General features: G+C 44.3%; 1 protein-coding gene across 1 annotated transcript in view; it reads left to right on the top strand.

Moving 5' to 3' along the window:
• Positions 1-2,659: 2,659 nt before the first annotated feature.
• ARMC3 (armadillo repeat containing 3) overlaps positions 2,660-19,777 on the top strand; it is a 53,174-nt gene continuing 36,056 nt past the window's right edge. The window contains exons 1-6 of the mRNA XM_018564186.1: positions 2,660-2,707; positions 6,331-6,448; positions 8,288-8,413; positions 15,574-15,642; positions 17,686-17,861; positions 17,956-18,150. Of these exons, the coding sequence (XP_018419688.1) occupies positions 2,660-2,707; positions 6,331-6,448; positions 8,288-8,413; positions 15,574-15,642; positions 17,686-17,861; positions 17,956-18,150 (732 nt within the window). The remainder of the gene's footprint in view (positions 2,708-6,330; positions 6,449-8,287; positions 8,414-15,573; positions 15,643-17,685; positions 17,862-17,955; positions 18,151-19,777) is intronic.

The following is a 19,777-nucleotide window of genomic DNA, read 5'->3' as shown; positions in this document are numbered from 1 at the left end:
GTAGGCTCAGTCTAAATCCTGGGTCAAGGATGCCGCGAATGGACAAAGTACTGGTTTTCTATAAAAGAGAAATATTGGGAGGGTAAAATGTACCCTTCCCAAATCTTTGGGTTGGCAGGTGTCACATGCTGGCTCTATGGATTGAGAGCTGAATGATCAGCGGTCTTCTCCCCACAGTGAGCAGTGACTGACCCATGCAGGGATTCCCCCTCCCCTCTCTGTTCCTACTGCACCCATTGGAGGGACAGACGGTGAAGGGGCGGGCACAGCTTGCTCTGGCTCTAGATAGGCAAAGATAGCTGTCAATCAGGCAGCGGGGTGGATCCTGACAATTTTGTCAGAATCATTCCTGGCTGCAGCGCGACTTCGCACTGTTAGGATATATAGCAGGGAGTAGCCCGCTATATGCTGACTTTGTGTCACAGGAGGACATTAGTAAATCTGCTCCTTTAACCTGAAAGAGGACTTAAAAATGATTTGGCTCGAAGTGTGCTAGGTCTACCAAACACCTCCTTCTCTCCTCATCTTCATAACATAAGGAGGGTTTATTCTGCAGTCCACATTGGAAAACTTGGCAGGACTGATAAGAGGAAGCAGATGCACTGTGTTTTAAGCTCATTACATGCTGCCCGACTTCATGATTGGCTGGGAAGCCGGCTCCATGCTCTCTCGTCACTCATCACTTGTGACAAGAGAGTATGGAGCCGGCTTCCCAGCCAATCAGGAAGCCGGGCGCCGCATCATTACACAACGCCGGCTTCTTGATTGGCCGGAAAGCCGGCTGCATGCTTACTCGTCACATAGTGACCAGAAGCCTTGGGATGGCTTCCCAGCTAATCGGGAAGCTGGGTGGCGAGTCATTACACGAAAAAAATATCGGTACTCGATACCGAAATACCGGTATCGGTGCATCCCTAGTTTTTGCCTAGGGGCAAAAATAAAGTTATACTCACCTGATGCCTTGAGCAGGCTTGCTCTTAGACCAGACCCTGGAACATCTCTCCCCCTCCGCTGCAGTGGTCTACGAATCTCGAGTTACCACATCCAATACAGTGTATAGGACAGACTGGAGGGAGTGCTGCCGGCTCGGAGGATCAGGTGAGTATAACTTTTTTTTTTCTACCCTCGGCAAAAACTAGCAGTTAACCCTTGCAGTGCGGGGGTAGCCCAACTACAAGGGTTATTCACATTTCTGTCTGGAGTTCTTCTTTCAACAAACCAAAATGGAGCAAATAAGAGGAGTTCATTGTTAGGGTTTACATACACTTAAGGGATCAGGACAGATTTTTGCAGTATATGTCCATTTTAATCTTAATAGTTGTAAACTTGTACAGTCTGTCTACATTTTATCTCCCAGCACTGAAATATTAGCTTATTGTTGCATTCCCTCATGGTCTCAATCTTCCATGTGTATGTCACTGTCAGCCAGCATTCCCCGTGTCTTCTCCAGCCGCTGCTCAGGCTTATCATTGTCACAAACATAATTGGCTGTTCGCTTGTAAAACCATGTAAATGCTCCATAGCCACGGTTTTGTAGCAGGCCTATCATTTATCATCTTGAAAGGTGAGACATATTATTCTGTCCCATGCAAATGATAAACCGCAAACCTAAAACTCACAATGACACTGTGCCGCGAGCGCGGTCAGTTATGTGGGGACGGGGTGTTTGGTCATCCCTAAAGGGAGCAGAATGTAGAATATTTCAATATTGAAGCATATGAGATTTGTTCTTCCCTATCCAGGTAGAAGAGTGACAATAGCGATGAAATGGTAAAGGGCGACTCCAGCCCATTTGAAAAGGAAATCTTCCTAACAGGTGTCACAAATAGATATAAAAAGCTGACAGAGGTTCTACCCCCTTCACTACTATTGTATTTACTGCCATGTGTTTCCACTGGTGACATTTCCTCTCATTTTCCAACATAGTGGAAAATATTCCAGATGGGGATATGGATAACAATGTATAGAATTGATTTTGGCAGATGTTTTAACACTTTCAGGGCCAATTCACACCAGCCCCAATGCGCTCAGGCCTGATTCGGTGCGGGAACACACCGGATCACATGCCGGCCGGCTCACTGCGTTCTAGGGCGAGAAGGGGCGTGGCGGTGCATTGAAGTCAATGGCACTGCAGCCACACCCCCCGGCCGCAATGCGGGCTGGATTTACTCTCTCTGCTGCCCCAAGGCCAGGTTCCTCAATGCGCCACCAAACCCCCCCCCCCCCCTCCCATGTAGAATGGCAGACCTGCAGGCAGCATACAAGTGATCTTGGCGACATCGCCGAGATCATTTGTACAAAACAGGCGGCGGGTTCATCACTGGACTTAAAAAAAACTCCCAAAAAGCTTTGGGCTAAATTTGGCATATATCAGGGGTAGGCAACCTTGGCACTCCAGCTTTTGTGGAGCTACAAGTCCCATTAGACACTGCAAGACAACCACAGACATGCATGACGGGATTTGTACTTTAACCACAGCTGGAGTGCCGAGGTTACCTGCCCCTGATATGATGCAGCCTGTCTCTAGCAGCTTTTATTTATTGCTATCAGGGACTTGACGAAGGTCAAATATTTTTTGTCTGGAGCTGGGCTTTTTTGAGTACTAATATGTCCAGTATATTATAGCACCGTAATTGATTGTCTTGTACTTTTTTGTAGAATGGGGAAGAAAGTTAAGAAAGAAGTTGTTCCACCAGCAAAGGATGTGGTAAGTTTGTCCCCCGATTAATAACATTGTATTGTACAATTGTGCAGTGTGCTGCCGCACAGGTTCCAGGTACAGAGAGGCACTTTTGTATTTTTAGAATACACAATTAAATAAGCTGAAATCTAAGTGGTCTAAAGAGAATTGAGGAATGTCCTTCCAAATTCCATTTGATTTTAACATTCGATTTTGGAATAAATGGAGTTTCCCGAATGGAAATCACATTAACTGTTAGAATTTTCTTAATTTGAGAAAAAGATTTCCATCCTGCTGCTTCTAATTTTTTTTGTAGATCAAAAACGACCATCAATTTGACCCCATTAACAGAAAATCGAACAAATGTTCTAAAAACAATTCAATCAAACTTCTACTGGTCAGCTTAAAGAAGAACTCTGGGCAAAACGTTTATTAACCCTTGCAGTGGGGCTAGCCTGGCACTTCAAGGGTTAAATGCTTGTTTTCTTATAGGTGCGGGAAAACAAATGCTTTACTGGCTGCCTGACTCTTTGATTGGTCCTTCCAGCCTCTCTCCCCCTTTGCAGCAGCGGTCCAAGGTCCTGTGAGTCAGCACGTGCAGTACACAGTGTATAGGACATGAGGACGCTGTGTAACAGCAACACCAAGGTTCGGGTGAGTATAACTTTGTTATTTTTGCACCTAGACTAAAACGAGCATTATACCTTGCAGGGTGGGGTACCCCATTGCAAGGATTAAGAACAGTTTTCCCCAGAGTTCTCCTTTAAGGATCTCGTAGTGCACTTTTTACTTACTGCTCAATTCAGCAGTTAGTGCCCATTCACACTGAGCGTTTAATCGCGCGATTTCTGCAGCGATATCACGCATATTTGGCGCGCGATATCGTGAGAAGTCGCTCGACCAATGATTTGCAATGGAGCTCCATGTCGCCTGTCACTTGTGCAGGACCCTTTTTCCCAGCGGATGTCACGCGATTTTTCTATTTTTGCATGCAGCCCGACGGTGAAGGTCGCGCGATCGTAGCCGGAACGTCGCCCGAACAGTCGCGCTATCCCGGCCACACGGATATCCGCTTGAGGTAAGTGTCGCTCAGTGTGAATGGGGCCTTAGTGTATACAGAGCCCCCTTCCGGAAGATTTGCAAATTCTTAGAGTTGTCCAGCCTTTACAGCCTCCCAGACTCTTGAAATCTCTGCACAGCAATACTTGCACATTCAAACTGAGGACACCATTCACTTCAGTCCATCACCGGACTGACAGGCTGCATACACGTTCTGATTTGAAGTGAATGTAGACAGTTCTGAACATGCATGGTTTGGGTTTGCACTATGTGGATCTTTGACAAGTTCTAGAGGAAGTCTGTGCTGCACCAGGAAGATAATACAGCAAAAATCTTGTAGGAGCAGGTTACTGGTAAGTATCAACCATGACCATACCACTGGAGAGGGAGTTGGGTAGGAAAAAATAAGGGACTTGGAATGCTGGTCAATTGAAAACACAGTGGGGGGAATTTATCGGCACTGGAGCAGAATATGACGCAGTTGCCTATGGCAACCAACCAGCTTCTCTTTTCAGTTTGTCCAATGAAGCTTTTAAATAAAACAGAGAAGCTGATTGGTTGCCATGGGCAACTGCTTCATATTCTGTCTGCTCCAGGTTTGATAAATTCCCTTCAGTGTTTTCTCCATCACCCGGAACATATGATTTCCCGTTGAGTTTTCTTTACCTAATGCTGCAGAGAGAACTCCAAGATTTTAGGAGAGACTGGACAAAGTACTTTGACAGGTCATGACTGCACTCTTCTCCTCTCTGACCTTTTTGGACTCTTCTCTTCCGTGATAATCTTTTGAATAGTACTTTGCTTGTTTCAGAGTCCAAAAGCAAGTAAGGGGTAAAGTCAGCTCTGTTGGAAGGCCACACCACTGCTTTTCAATTAGGGCCCTAAGATTACTATTATGAAAAATGCATCCTAGTAAGTACCATCTGAAACATAGTATAGGGAATTTATCAAAACTGGAGCAGACAGAAGGGGGAGCAGTTGCCCATGGCAACCAATCAGCATCTCTCTTTCATTTGTTCTGTTAAAGAAGAACGCCTGGAAAAAATGTTAATTGCTTGTTTTTGTCTAGGTGCTTTAAAAAAAAGTTATAATCGCCAGACCACCTGAGCCGCCTCCCTGCTTCTATAATCGCTGAAGCGTGTCTCCTCCTCCACTGCACAGGTGGACTGCTCCTCAGCGTCCTCATGTCTATACACAGTCTATGCACAGTGTGTCATCATGTCATCATGCTGACCCCTGCAGCAGAGGGAGAGAGACATTCTAGACCGCGGTCTAAGAACAAGCTGCCTCGCATTGTCTGGTGTGTATAACTTTTTTTTAGCCCCTAGACACAAATGAGCACTTAACCCTTGCAGTGCTGGGGTAGCCCCGCTGCAAGGGTTAATACATTTTTCTTCCCGGAGTTCTTCTCTAAGCTATAAAAAAGGAAAGATAGAACCAGAGGCGTAACTAGTGACCTCAGGGCCTCGGTGCAAGAATCCACGAAGGTCGCGGATTTTTTTAAACAGACAATAAAACTTTAGACAAAAAAAACACTCGCCTCTTCCATGTCTCCAGCTCCCCATTATCTCCCCCTTCATGTCCCCATTACCTCCTCCTTCATGGCCCCAGCTCTCCTCTCCCTGACCCCACACTCTCCACTTCCATGTCTCCAGCTCCCCATTATCTCCCCCTTCATGTCCCCATTACCTCCTCCTTCATGGCCCCTGCTCTCCTCTCCCTTACCCCACACTCTCCTCTTCCATGTTCCCAGCTTCCCCTCATCTCCCCCTTCACGTCCCCAGCTTTCCGCTCCCTGACCCCACACTCTCCTCTCCCATGTGCCCTTCATATTCCCAGCTCCCTATATCTCCCCTTTCATGTCTGCAACAGGCTTCTCATACCCAGGGAGTTGGAACTTTAGATAGTCAAGCAAAACAAATGGCAAACGCACTCCTCAATATGTTACTAGCTTTACAGCAAGGTGCACATGGAAGGGCTTTAAAGAGTAACAGCAAAAAGTTTCCCAGCACACTCACCAGTCAGCATGCAAAAAAACTTGTCTCACTGCTAAGGTTAAAAACAGAGGTTTCAGATACACGTCTTCTGCAGAAAATGTGAAAGCCGCACAGCCGCGCCAAGGCACCTCTATAAAGTGCGGTCCTAACTCTAAACTATGAGAGTCTCCATCTTGGAGCACATGGATATTCGGCAGCAGTTCTGTGTGATGAGGGGGCGGGAATAACCCCACTTCCCACTCCTTGGCTGCTGCGCCGGCTGAATCATACTTCACGCTGCGCCGGAACAAGGTGAGGGGAGCAGCGTGAAGCATGCAGGGCCCAGGATAGGAGGAAGAGGCCCCGGAAATGACATTAGCAGTTACCGGGGTATTAAATATCCTGGTTATCAGCGGTTACCAGGGGCCCCTTCCTCCTGCCCAGGGTGCAGTCGTAGCTGCGACCTCTGGGACCCTGGTAGTTCCGCCACTGGATAGAACCTGCCATGGGCAACGTCTCCAGATTTTGCCTGCTCCACCCAATGTGTTACCTATTGGCATGGTAAAGGATTTTACATCTCCTCTCATCTGCTTTTCTGCTCTTCTCTCCTTCCAGTTCGATCCATTAGCAATTGAAAGTAAGAAGGCCGAAACGGCGGTGTTGATGCTGCAGTCTGCAGAACAAGAGATTCTCACAAAGGCCTGTGATGCCTTGTATAAGTTTGCACAGAAAGGTTGGTTTTATTTGCGGTAACATCATAAAAATCATGTTTGCAAGTTCTGCAAAGACTTTAATAGGTAAATGCAGGATAAGTGTATTTCACTGTGAACAAAATTCCAATTCACCATCACACACATTTCACCATATCACTATGAGTTAGGCATTTGTACTTGTCCTAACCTCGGAGAAAAAAAAAATATATTCTAGAAAACCTTTGTTGATAAGTCCTGTTCCCAGCAGCATGGCCTGCAAACTTCCAAATATGTTTTTACAGTACATTAAGGACAGGTTCACACCATTTTCTGGACCAGATCTGGAACGCAGGGAACTGCGTTTTTACTGCTATTTTGCCATGATTGTATGCGTTCCAGTGCATTCCAGACCAGACAAGCGCAGTCTGGAACGGACTGCGCTGGTGTGAACGGAGGCCAGAAATAGCATAGGGATACATTAGGATGCATTTTGGGTCCGGAAATAATCTGGTCTGGTCTGCAGATGATCCGGACATGGTGTGAATGGGCCCTTAAAGGAGAACTATGGGGTTAAGGCTTTTCCCCATAGTTCTCCTTAGGGTAACGGGAGGACACAAACTAGCGTCCTCCCGTCACCCTAGGCTCAGTATACTGCGAGCTGTAGCTCGCGGTATACTGAGACGCCGCAGCTGAAGCGGATCCCGACAATTATGCCGGGATCCGCCCAGCTGCGTGACTGACAGCTGGCTCTGCCTATCTAGAGGCAGAGCCAGCTGTACCTGCCCCCGTCCGTTCCGCCAGTCAGCGCTGGCGTATCGGAGCAGGGAGGGGGGAATCCAGCCCCTCCCCTGTCACGGCAGAGAGCCGTGACAAGATCGAGAGGTGAGCGAACGCTGGTATGTGTTCGCTCACCTCCCGATCTACTGAGCCGACCTGTGACAGTCTCATTGTCACAGGTCGGCTAGAACTATGAGGTGAGTGAAAAGCACTCACCTCATAGTTCTCCTTTAAAGGAGAACATGTGGCTCCCAGCTACCACAAGAGGGCACTGTTTGGAGACCAGGGATTGTCTCTGCCTTACAGCAAAACTAAACCTTCTGCCTTGTTATAACCAGTGTGGCCTCGAAATGTCACCAGTTTGGTTTTTCTTACCATTTTGCTGGTTTCCTGCCTGTTTTATTTGTCCGTATCAATGGCCAGGGACAAATGTTGAGCTAGTTTATTAGGAACTCTTAATTCTGCATCTTTTCAGGGCTCAGAAATGTTTAAGCCTTTGTATTAGCCTCACAGCCAGACAACCAGCATTTTAAGAAATAGGCCAGCCATGGCAGAGAAGGTCATTATCTCCTAACAGTTTTCCTCTAAATGCAAAAGCAAACACACGAGGTGGCACAGCTTGAATCAGTGCAGCAGTGTTGTCATCCCATCAGAAGAAGCAGTATGAGGTGGAATAAACTGGCAGCATCAACCAGGTATTTGGGAGACTTTTAAGGGGGACTAAGGGAAAACTATAAGTGAAGATGCACTTACAATTAGGTGCTGCAGCATATTTTTTCATGGGAGACCATATTTCCAGTTTAATAATGAACTAAACATTCATGACCTAGCTATGCAGATGCTAAAACACTTATGTGCCATACTATATACACAATTTGTAAAAGATGCAATATTGCAAGATTGCTAATTGTTGAATTAATGGCTTCATAACAATTTCATGTTGACATCTATAACGATCATCAATGAACATCTATAATGATGTTGCTTACTGCTTCATTTTATACTTCAGCGTTATATAGGTCACCCAACTTAGTTTTATTGATCCTGTAACAAGCTGTGATTTCCTTTCAATAACACTAAATTATTAAATCCTGTTCCTCCAGGAGTTGAAAATAAGGTAAAACTTCTAGGATTCGGTGCGGTAGAATCATTATCGAAGCTCATCTCTCACGAAGATAAGACAGTTCGCAGAAATTCTGTCATGGTGTGTGGGATCATGGCAGCACACAGTAAGTTATTATTTACAGGGATTTCTAAGACAAACTGAAATCTACTCTTCGTTTAGCACCCCTCCTTATAGTAACATGTAACCCACGAATAAATGGGTTTATTCATGGGTTACATGTTACTAAATAGAGGCTTACATCACTTGGTGAACTGGAGCCTAAGGGCAATCCTGATGGCAGCGACAATTCACTAGCAGCAGAATCGCTCATATGACGTGGCTCTAATAGTCAAATGCAGTAATTCCTGTAGAAAAGCATAGTATTATATGGTGCTGTAAGTGTGCAATGGAAGATATCTACTTTTAAAAAACTAAGGTGGGACTGCCCTTTAAACTTACAACACATGTTGCATAATATTGAAAGCAATACCTGTTACGCATATTAGGTATCTTACTGTATGGATGTTGGACAGGCATCAAATAATATGTAAATCCTGCAAATAGTCAAAAGTGGGCCTGGTGAAGCCCTGATCCTGGGTGCACTGTCAATGCTCTGTAGACATCAACTCTGCTGAAGCTTCAATCAATATAGAGCGAACAACCCAATACCAGAGCCTCAGCAGCTAATGGAGTCTTTGGTAGCGGATTGGTAGACGACATGGCTTAGCTCTATAGGGGGGAGTCTTTCTGCAGAGTCATAGAAGTTAAGGACTAAAAAAATAGAAGCAGTAGGCCCGGTTTTGAGGACTTCCCTGGTGCTTCAGAGGATCTTGCACTTCTGTTGTATTTGTTAGTTTGGGTACTTAAAAAAAAACACCATTCTGAAAAATATAGTTTTCTGAAAACTGAATAAGGTTTATACATTCAATGTATGTATTATTTTTTTCATTTCCCATCCTTGTATTTATATTGTTATCTATGTCTACTTGCTAAGCTTGGGAGCAAAAGTGACAGTTGGGACACAACCTATAAAACGGATGCAAACAGAATCTGGAGCAGTTGTCCATGGCAACCAATCAGCATCTCTCTTCAGTTTGCTCAGGTAAGATTTAAAAATGTGAGAGAGAAACTGATTGGCTGCAGTGCAAATCTGCTCTAGATTTTCAGGTCTATTCACAAAAGGGTGAAGAGTTTGGAGAAGGCAGGAGAAGGGAACAATCTAGGATAAATTAGCTGATTTGGAAAAATTCTCCAATTCAGCTCACTTTCCAGCTCAGCTATGTTGTCCTGGATTGTTCCCTTCTCCGGCCTTCTCCAAACTCTTCACCCTTTTGTGAATAACCCTGATATTCTTCTCCAGTCTTGATAAATTCCTTGCATTGTGTTAAAGTAGAACTTAACCCTCCATACTCACCTGCCCTCCAGTAATACGATGTCACCATCTTCTCCCTGGCTTCTTCTGTGTTTAGTTCTACTTGAAGACAGTCCATTTATTTGAATGGGATGTCTAAAGCACCAGAACAAACAAAAAAGGTGCATGCACCATTTTTAGCAATGCAGCACACCACAACATACAGTAGTGTTGTTAACTGCAGGTGTTTATTTCAGAATGAATTACACTGCAGCACACCAATGTGCATAGTGTACGTTGCCGCATGTTGTGGTTACATGCATGGTAAAAGACATGTGACTGCAAAGCAATAGTGGAGATTCAGCCTTACGCCCAGTAAATCAAAGGTGACCATTTTAAGCATCTCTGGCAGTATAAGGCTACATTCATACCTCTGTGTTTTCTATGTGGTGTAATTAAAGAACAGCGTGGGGATTTATCAAAACTGAAGCAGACAAAATCTGGAGCAGTTGCCCATGGCAACTAATCATCTTCTCTCTTCAGTCTGTTCAGTTAAGATTTGAAAATGAAAGAGAGAAGCTGATTGGTTGCCGTGCACAGCTGCTCCAGTTTTTGTCTGCTCCAGTTTTGATAAATTACCCCCAGTGTGTTTTAGACATTTTAGGCCCTTTCTGCATGCCTTTTACAAGCATTTTCCTCAATTTACACACGTTATCATTACACTCTGTGTAAACTGTGTCAAAGATGCAGCAAGTAGTCTATTTTGAAGACCACTTCAGCACTGAATTGTTAATGCACCATTTTCGGTTTGTTCCATTACCTACTACTGCCACTTTTGCTCTATAGCTTTGCCTGCAGGTAAATGTAGAAACAATATGAGCACAGGAATGAGGTTCTATTCAAAGCTGTGCATTACAGTAATGTGATAAAACTGGTGGTTAATCATTGATTACAGCATTGTGCATTACATACGAAACTGACTGCTGTGCTTTCCAGTGCCATTTATTTTGAATGGCACCCCAATACACCGTCAGGACACCAGAACCCATGTGCTTTGCAATGCACCACAACGCACAGTTTTGAATAATCGGTGGGTTGTGGTGCACTGCAGTAAAAAATGCTGCGGGTTTGTTGAAACCTGTGTTGTCGTGCATGCCAGTCTACTCAAAATGAATAAGCTGCCATACTAAAGTGTGTTAGTGTGCAAAACATCAGCAGGGAGATCTCTTTGCTCATTCCCTAAAAGATATTAGATTCCGGTGAGTGATTAAAACCACCATTGTTCAGGCAAAACTAATATATCAGGTTTGGGAAAACTTGGCCTTTAACCAAGGGAAATGGACGCTGTCCATGCAGTTTTTCCACAGCCATCTGCTATTTTGGACATCGGAATTTCAGTAGAATTTAGAAAACGAATCCAGTGGGCACAATGGAAGGTGTTCAGTGGAGTTTGTCTCTGTCCAACCATCCAGAAAAATAATCAATGGTACATTGATGGACTAGAAAAACCTCAGTGTTCTATGAAGACATTTTACAACTCACCAGTTCTGCTTCCGAAAGGCTGAGCGTTTGTAGTTTAACTCAATTAAATCAGTAGCCGGCATAATTAGACAAGAAAAGCATTGACCCTGCTTTCATATCGCATGAAGCTTCAGCAAATGGTTACATTAATAATGTTAATCTGTGCTCCTAACATTCATTAGATGTTTGAATGTGATCAGCTGAAAATGAATTGACTTATAAATGTGCCTTAATGTATACAAAAAAACCTTCTCTGTGTTTATTTTATAATTATATACACGGCACAGTCATACTTGCCTTACTGCTTAGCACTGTTGCACATTTGTTGGGCCCTATTGTTCCCTTTCCCATTATGGGGTTATTCACTTAGATGCCAAAGTGAGTAACCGAATGAATAACCGAGCCGAAGTGAAGCAAGCCAAACGCTGTTCGGCTATTCACGTCAGCCTTGTACGGCTGATTTCAGCCATACATTGGCTAAAATCAGCCGTACATCAGCTTCCTTTGGTCAGCCGAACATGCTCTGCATGTACGGCTCTGCCAAAGTGCAGAAGGACTTCGACTCAGCCGATCCAACATCTAGATCGACTGAGCCGAAGCTCCGGCATCTCACTCGCTGCCGTGCGCCCCTATTCTCATAGGGGCCGAACGACAGTAAGTTAATAGCCAAATCCAGCCGAGCTGCACTCGGCTCGGCTATTCTGCTCGGCACCTCCGAGGAAGCGAGCAGAATAGCAAAACAGTTAAATGAATAAAAATAAAAAAAAGTAAAAAAATTATTTTAAAAATGTAAAAAATAATTGGGCGGAGCTAGCGTTGACAGCTAGCTCCACCCAACTGTTTCCTACTGGGCGGCACCTGCCAGTCTTCTAGCAGGTCCCAGCCAATGAATAACAACTGAGCGCAGCCAGCCATGACATCACGACCAGCTCTGCCCAGTTGTTAATGTTTAATTACAGATCAGCATCCCCAGGTCATTTGGGGATGCTGATCTGTCATTACAACTGGGCGGAGCCAGCCGTGAGATCACGGCTGGCTCCGCCCAGCTGTCATTTGTGTGGAGAACGGCCGGCCCTTCGGCCGACCTTTCTCCACGCTTCGGCTGTTACTTCGGCTCAGTCGAGCCGAAGCATAAGCCTTCAGCTCGGCTGCCTTCGGCTGCTGTACGGGCTATTGTGAATAGCCCCTACAGAAGCCCTTCGGTTCGACCAAAGCGAGCTGAAGGATCAGCCGAAGCTACGGCTGGATCCTTCAGCTCTTTAGTGAATAACCCCCTAAGTGTTATTGTTCCCATGGCCATAGAATAAGATGTTCTTTGGCCAGAGCTACATGAGAGCAATTTTTAGTCACTTATACATGCTACTAAAATCATTAATCGTGAGTAAGTCAGAATAGTGACTGAGCCAAACAGATTAAACAAATTTCTACCTATGGTCGATGCTACACTATTTGGCCAAAAGTTTTTGGAAACCCGACCATCATACCAAAATTATGTGGACGCCCCTCCAAATTATCAAGGTGTTTCCAGTGAAGGATACTGATAATGCTACGGTATACAAAGATGGTTAGACAATTGTGCGCTTCCAACTTTGTGGGCAACAGTTTGGGGAAGGTGTTGTTCCAGCATGACTGGGCCCCTGTGCAAAAGGCCAGCTCCATAATCACATGGTTTGATGAGTTTGGTGTAGAGTAACTTCAATGACCTGCACAGCCCTGGCCTCAGTCCTATTGACTACATGTTGGATGAATTGGTCTTCTCGCCCAACATCAATACCTCAGTTTACAAAAGCTTTTTTTTGGCTGAATGGGCACAAAGTCCCACAGAGGCACTCCAAAATCTTGTGGAAAGCCTTCACAGAAAGCTAGAAGATGTTATAGTCACAGTGGGGTGGGTGGCGGAGGTATCTCCATATTATTGCCCATGGTTTTAAAATGGGATGTCCAACAAGCTCACATAAGAGGGATGATTAGGTGTCCACAAAATGATGACCATATGTATATCAGTATTGATGTACACAGCGTTCCCCTGTTTTAAGCTCCAACAGGGAAACATGGTAGGGTGACAACCCAGAAGCAGAAATGGGAGACATTTGCCACCCCATAACAGATAGTCCCTGAACAAGCACAATCGTCAGGTAATATTTTAATGAAAGCAATCAATATGAAGATTGAACAACACATTTAGAATTATGTTGACAAGTTGAAACCTAGATGATATACGAGTGATTGTGTTTAGATCTATCGTGTTTCCCCGAAAATAAGACACTGTCTTATATTTTTTTTGGCTCAAAAAAACACACTAAGAGCAATTTGCTAACCAATTGCTGGCCAGAACAAGCGAAGTGCACTTTCACTATTGATTTCTCACAGGCGGAGTGCATTTGGCATCACTCCGTCTGTGACAGAAGTCGGCACTATAGAGGAGGCATTGGACTTATGCGGCTCTGATCCCTCCGCTGCCGCCTCGCTTCCTCTAGCGCTGGCTTCGTTGGCAACGCTGATTCTCTCCTGCGGCTCTTCAAGATCCCGCTTATGCCACCACCGGCCCTGGGAATGGTCACAACTAGGTCTTATTTTCGGGGTAGGTCTTATATTTTAGCAATTCCCAAAAATAGTATTAGGTCTTATTTTTGGGGTAGGTCTTATTTTCGGGGAAACAGGGTACTAAGAATTAAAAAAGAAAATTGACCCAAAACCATTCTAGTTTCCCTTTAAGCTACTGTCTCTTCTCTCTGACATCGCCCTATTTATTCAGCACTCTGGCTGGGAAGAGAAATGTCATGTATGAGGGATGTTGTATAAAGGACAGTGTGCACCAGAGCCTCAGCCAAATGTCAGCCCAGCTGTTTCTATGAAACGCTAGCTGTGGCAAATAAAGTACAGAAAATTTGGCTTTTTCTTCCTTTTGCATTTGGCTTTTTTCTTCCTTTTAGAGATTTGTAGGGGGTTAAACCAGTGGCTTAGGATATTGCACCCTATAAGAAACTTTGGGACATAATTATGAATCTGCAAATGGTTTGTTTGTCAGTTATTCCCACTTATGAATGGTTGTTGGGTTGATCACCCCAGCTAAAAAGTACATCGGCAGTCCACTTGGAGGGTGGCTACTTTTGTTCCCCATGTGTGTGTTGTAAAGTAGCCTTCGCACTAATCTCACTCCCGTGATGGACTATAATCTCACATTTAGTTTACTCATTTGTATTGAGATTGTAGTCCATCATGGGAGCAAGCTTGGAGCAGTGGCTACTTTACAACACACAGGGACCTTGGGGAAAAAAAGTAGCCCCCCTCCAGAAGGAAGGAGAGTGTCAGCACCAATTCACAGTTGATTTGAGGATCTACAGCTGAGTAATACACAATAAGATACATTTTTGTTAATAATTAAGGTATTTGAATGCAATTCTAAGATTTAACTCCTGAGTTTAGTGTCACTTTAACAGATAACCTGCTGCCTGTCCTTGATTTAGACATACTTTTCTATTGTCCCTATTAACATTGCCAAGTGCCACAACTGCAGTGGGGCCCCCCCTGGAGTGTTCCTGGTTCTGGGGTTGAATTACATCACTAAATAAGTGCTTGCAGTTGCGGCACAACAGAGAAAAGCAGTGGACAGCCATTACGTAGCAGGAACTACAACTGTAGCTTTGTTTACCAAACGGAAGCAAAGATTATTGCTAACAAATTTGCATGCGAGCATAAGCGTGCACAGCCTATAGCATTAGGGTGTGCACACATGTGACCACCCGCCTGGATTCCTGATTGAATGGGAAGCAGCAGGCACACTCCCTCACAGTTTCCCAGGCACCGAGGGCTTGGGCTGTTATGTGAGGAATGCAAGTGGCAACTGCTGCTGTGCTCTGGATCATTGAGTCGGTCACAGGGAGATCTTTCTCCACTGGCCCAGTGACTAAAACACCGGACCCGCTGTTGCGGTTTTGGTGTTGTGCTTGGGGTGATTAGGGTGTGCCCAGGCACACCTGGCATACCCTGTGCGCACGCCTATGCATGCAAGCTGCTGATTTGAGAAGCATTGCATTAATGTTCTCCATCCATTTTGTCTCCTCCACCTAAAGTACCCGACCTTTTAAAAAGTTTTATGTTTTCATTTCATATTTTGCAGTGTTGCACATTGCATTCTGTTCTAGAATATGACTGTGTTTATGCTGTGTATGGCTGCTTTGCAGTTTGATGAAAGATGATAAAAAAAGAAGAATGTTTTGTGGCTTTAGCAGATGAGACACATAGTTGTGTTTATTCATACAGCAACCTTAGAGCCCTGGGGCGCATGTGCGTTTCGCTCCTGTGATCGGGGAGGGAGTTGCTGCTAAAAAAGAATGAGGTAGAGATTTATTTATTAGCATGCACTGGAGTTACTAAATTATTTCTTCCTATCTCTTCATGTTTTCTCCCAGATGACGTCCGGAAACTGATGCGGAAGCTGGATATCATACCTTCTTTAATTGCTCGTCTTGTTCCAGAAGGTAACTCTGTGATCTGTAAAATATTCTGTTGACAAACCCAGCCATCTGCTGCGAAGGCTCCAATGTAACTAATATCTGCTTCTAAGGATTACATTAACTGGTGCTGCAGCCTCCATAAAACTATTACACAATTTATAGAAAATAACACTAAAAAGAGCTTTACCCAAGGGATTCAACTTACTGAATGTGTAGGTCAAATCAGGCTTGTTTCACTACATAGTAGCACCAGCATACTATTATTTTGTATAGGGATGCATCGATACCGATACTAGTATCAATGCCGATACAGAGTATTTGGGCGAGTACGCGTACTTGCCCAAATGCTCCGATACTTACCCCTGATACCAGAACTTCGCAGTGCCGCGAGGGAACATGAAGCCGGCTTTCTGGCCAATTAGCGTTGAGCCGGCCAAACAGCATGGAGCCAGCTTCCCGACCAATCAGGAAGACGGGCGGCAGGTAATGACCTGCCTCCCCGGTTCCTGATTGGCTAGAATTCGGCTCCATACTGATCAGCTTGGAAGCCGGCTTTCTGGCCAATCAGCATGAAGCCAGCCAAACAGCCGGCTAGAAGCTGATTGGCTGCGAAGTTGCCTTCCCAGCCAATAAGCATCAAGCTGACCAAACAGCATGGAGGCGCCTTCCCAGCCAATCAGGAAGCATCCCTAATTTTGAATATTAATATCAGATTTAATAGAGACTGTATAACATAAACCCTTTATAATTTGAGAAAAAAACTAAAAAACTACAACCTTTCCTGTAAAGACAGACTGATGTTTTTTTGTGGTCTGTCCTAAATTTTAACTGTTGTCCATGCAGGGATTTTAATCTTGGGGGTTCAATTTATAAAAGAATTCCCATCTAGGGGTGCTAGTGCCTTGCAAACAGCATCCGTCTGGCTGTTCACTGAGCAAAACCTTTATATATGAACCCCTTGGTGTGTGTTTGGCCAAGCCTTTTTTCAGCATGGTAAAGCTGGCCATACACATAAAGATTTCCCTTGTTCAGCCAAGTCAAGGTGTTAATCCATAGCAGTCATTCATGTTTTAGCTTTCTTTTTCATTTCATTGCTCTGGTAATTTCATTGTAATAAAACAGATGTGCAGATTTGGTAAAAATCGAAAAACCATTACGGTTTTCCTTTGAGATAACCAGTCATGAACAATATGTGCATTTCATGTACTTGAAATAATTGTTTTGACATGAGCTGACACTTAGGGGTTCTTTTATATGCCGGATAAATGTCGTTCGCATGGCACTAGCGCCCCTAGATGGCACTGACAAGCATGGGGAATTCCTATAATTGTCAATGCCATCCAGGGGCGCTAGTGCCATGTAAATGGCATCCAACCAGGTGGAACTATGATAAATGAATCCTTTAAAACAGGCATAGGGGGTTGAGGGAGAGCATTTGCCATAATGTATTAAGCTGGCCATACACTGCTTGAGTTTCATCTGAGTCCTGCTGATTTGGCCCAAATTTGAGCAGCGTGTGACCCCCCTCTGGAACTACTCCCCGTTTGTCAAATGTGCCTCCTATTCCCTACAACATAGACACTGATTATTCTCTAGTTCAAGATAAGAACTCGGAGCGTGAATTAGACTCCTTGTGATAACACATGAAGTGTGCATTGAACACATGACAGCTGTTAAATTCTGACATGATCAACAGGTATTTTTAGTGTTTATTAAACAGCTTTAGCAAAATGCTTTCAATGGTATATTTACCAGACCAAAAGGTAGCAAACAACAGAAATGTATTGTTAGGGATTAAATACCGCATGCTTTAACTCTAATATTTAGCCTTAACCCCCTAACATTTGACCCTACAACCTACGGTAAACTCTTTGAGGTTGCTTTACTAAATGCAAATAGGCTCTGCATATTGCAAGGGAATATGTCCTTAGCTTAGTGATCGTGGTGAACATTCTGAATTTGTTCATTGTGTGAACATGTTTTAGATATTAGGTGCAAGCTTTTTTTAATTTTAGTCAATTGAGTGAATTATATTTACATTTTTATCTGTGCACATTCCTATTACAGAGGAAGTAGTGGTCCATGAGTTTTCCACTCTTTGCCTAGCACACATGGCCACTGACTATTGCAGCAAGGCAAGAATTTTCGAGCTGAATGGCTTAGGGCATCTCATCCGTTTACTAGGCAGCCCTGATCCAGATGTGAAGAAGAATTCGGTTGAATGTATTTATCTGTTGGCCCAGGTAAAGGAATATTCCCCATATTAGCAGTATTGTTACTTTGACATCTCGTGATTTAATATCTGGCTACCTATCCCCTGTGTTGAAATAAATCCAGGATTTCCAGAGCCGCAGTGCCGTGTGTGAAAACGATGCTGTACCCCCGTTGTTGGAGCTCTTGAAGTCAGACTACCCGGTTATTCAGCAGTTGTCTCTGAAGGCTCTTGGCAGTATCAGCTGTGAAGCAGACTGCAGGCTGGCTCTCAAGGAGAACCAAGCCATGGATCATCTCATAAAAATCCTGGAAGCAAAGGTATGCAGCTGACAGACTATGTGCACCAAGGTTGACCCTAGTGTGTGTTTTCTTTAAAATAAGCATATTTTATGTCCTCGCTTAGTCTGACAATTGCAGGGTAGCACAATGTGAAAAGTGCCCTATGGTCCACTTCTTGGCTGCTCAGTTGTATGGGCTCACTGGAGGACAAGCATATGGAAAGCAGCGAAGAAACCAGTTTCCAATACAGTTTTATATTTCTCTGCATCTGTCTTGTTGTTCCCCATTCTTTTACAAAAATGTAAAGGGGTGCAGGTTGGTAATAGGTTTACATTGTCTTTACTAACCACACTGAGATGATTTCTCTTTTAATCCAGTGTACATAAAACTCAATGTGTAATGAGTTCAGTGGCGTAACAACCGGGGGGGCAGCAGGGGCGCGGACCCCGGGCGAAAAGTGAAGGGGGGGGGCGCCGGCCGAAAATGGCACTTTCGGCTAAATGCCGAAAGTGACATTTTCCTGCTGTTTTGTCGGCGCGGCCGTGATTCCTTTCATCCCCGCTGGGACACAGAGCAGTGCCCAGCAGGGATGGAAGGAATCAGAGAGAAAATGACAGCCGGCCGAGCGCTGCGGGACGAGCGCTGTGAGCGGCCGGTGTCTTTCCTCCCACACCGCTCGGCCGCCTATCACAGTGCAGCAGAGCGGTGTGGGGGCGGAGACAGCCAGCGCTGTCACAGGAGGCTGGGCTCTCCTCTTGCAGCCTCCTATGACAGTGTGTGTCAGAGAGGAGAACGGGTACAAGCACTCAGTGATCAGTGATCGCTGAGTGTTTGTACATAATTGAGGACCTGGTATGTATACTATATCCTCAATTATGAATGAATGGGAGTGATCTACATCTCCTCCTGTTCATTCATAATTGTAGTTATAGTAAACATACCATGTTATCAATGAACAGGAACACTCATAAAGGATTCCTGTTCATTGATAACAGGGGACACAGAAAAAGAGATTGAGGACTCTGTGTCCTCAATCTCTTTTTCTATTTTTAAAGGGAAATATCAGGGGTCTGTTTAGACCCCCAATATTTCCCCGAAGCCCCTAAAAGTAAAGTAAAAAATAAAAATATTTAATAAAAAATTAATTAATAAATAAAAATTGATTTAAAAAAATGAAAAAGTTTCAAAAAAAATAAAATATTAAAATTTGAAAAATTAAAATAAAAACATGTGTGTGTGGGGGGGAGGTGCAGGGTACAGTTCCAGTGGTTGTTTATATAATGGGGGGAAAAAAATTTCTGCCCGGGCGCCCAGAACTCTGGTTACGCCACTGAATGAGTTCATATATGGATATCACAACTCAGATTCTAGCAGCAGGTATCTTTTGGCACAGGGATGTTAGTCTTCAGTGCAGGAGTGTGAGTATGAAAGGGTGGATGAGTTTTAGGGTTACAGGAAGGGTTAGTGTCAGGATTATAGGGAGGCTTAGTGTGGGGGTCATTTTGAGAATTACACGGTTCGTATGAGGGTTAGTGTTAGGATTAAAGGGAGGATTCGTTTTAGGGTTAGTGTTAGGATAACAGGAATGTGGAATGAGTCACTGTATGGATATCACAAATCAGATTCTGGCACTGGGACTTCGGCATGGGTACATTTGGGTACAGAG

Source organism: Nanorana parkeri, unplaced genomic scaffold, assembly GCF_000935625.1.
Source record: "Nanorana parkeri isolate BGI_ZX_2015 unplaced genomic scaffold, ASM93562v1 scaffold23, whole genome shotgun sequence".
Classification (NCBI taxonomy): domain Eukaryota; kingdom Metazoa; phylum Chordata; class Amphibia; order Anura; family Dicroglossidae; genus Nanorana; species Nanorana parkeri.
The sequence above is the reverse complement of the archived record's forward strand: the minus strand, read 5'-3'. Positions and strand labels throughout refer to the sequence as shown.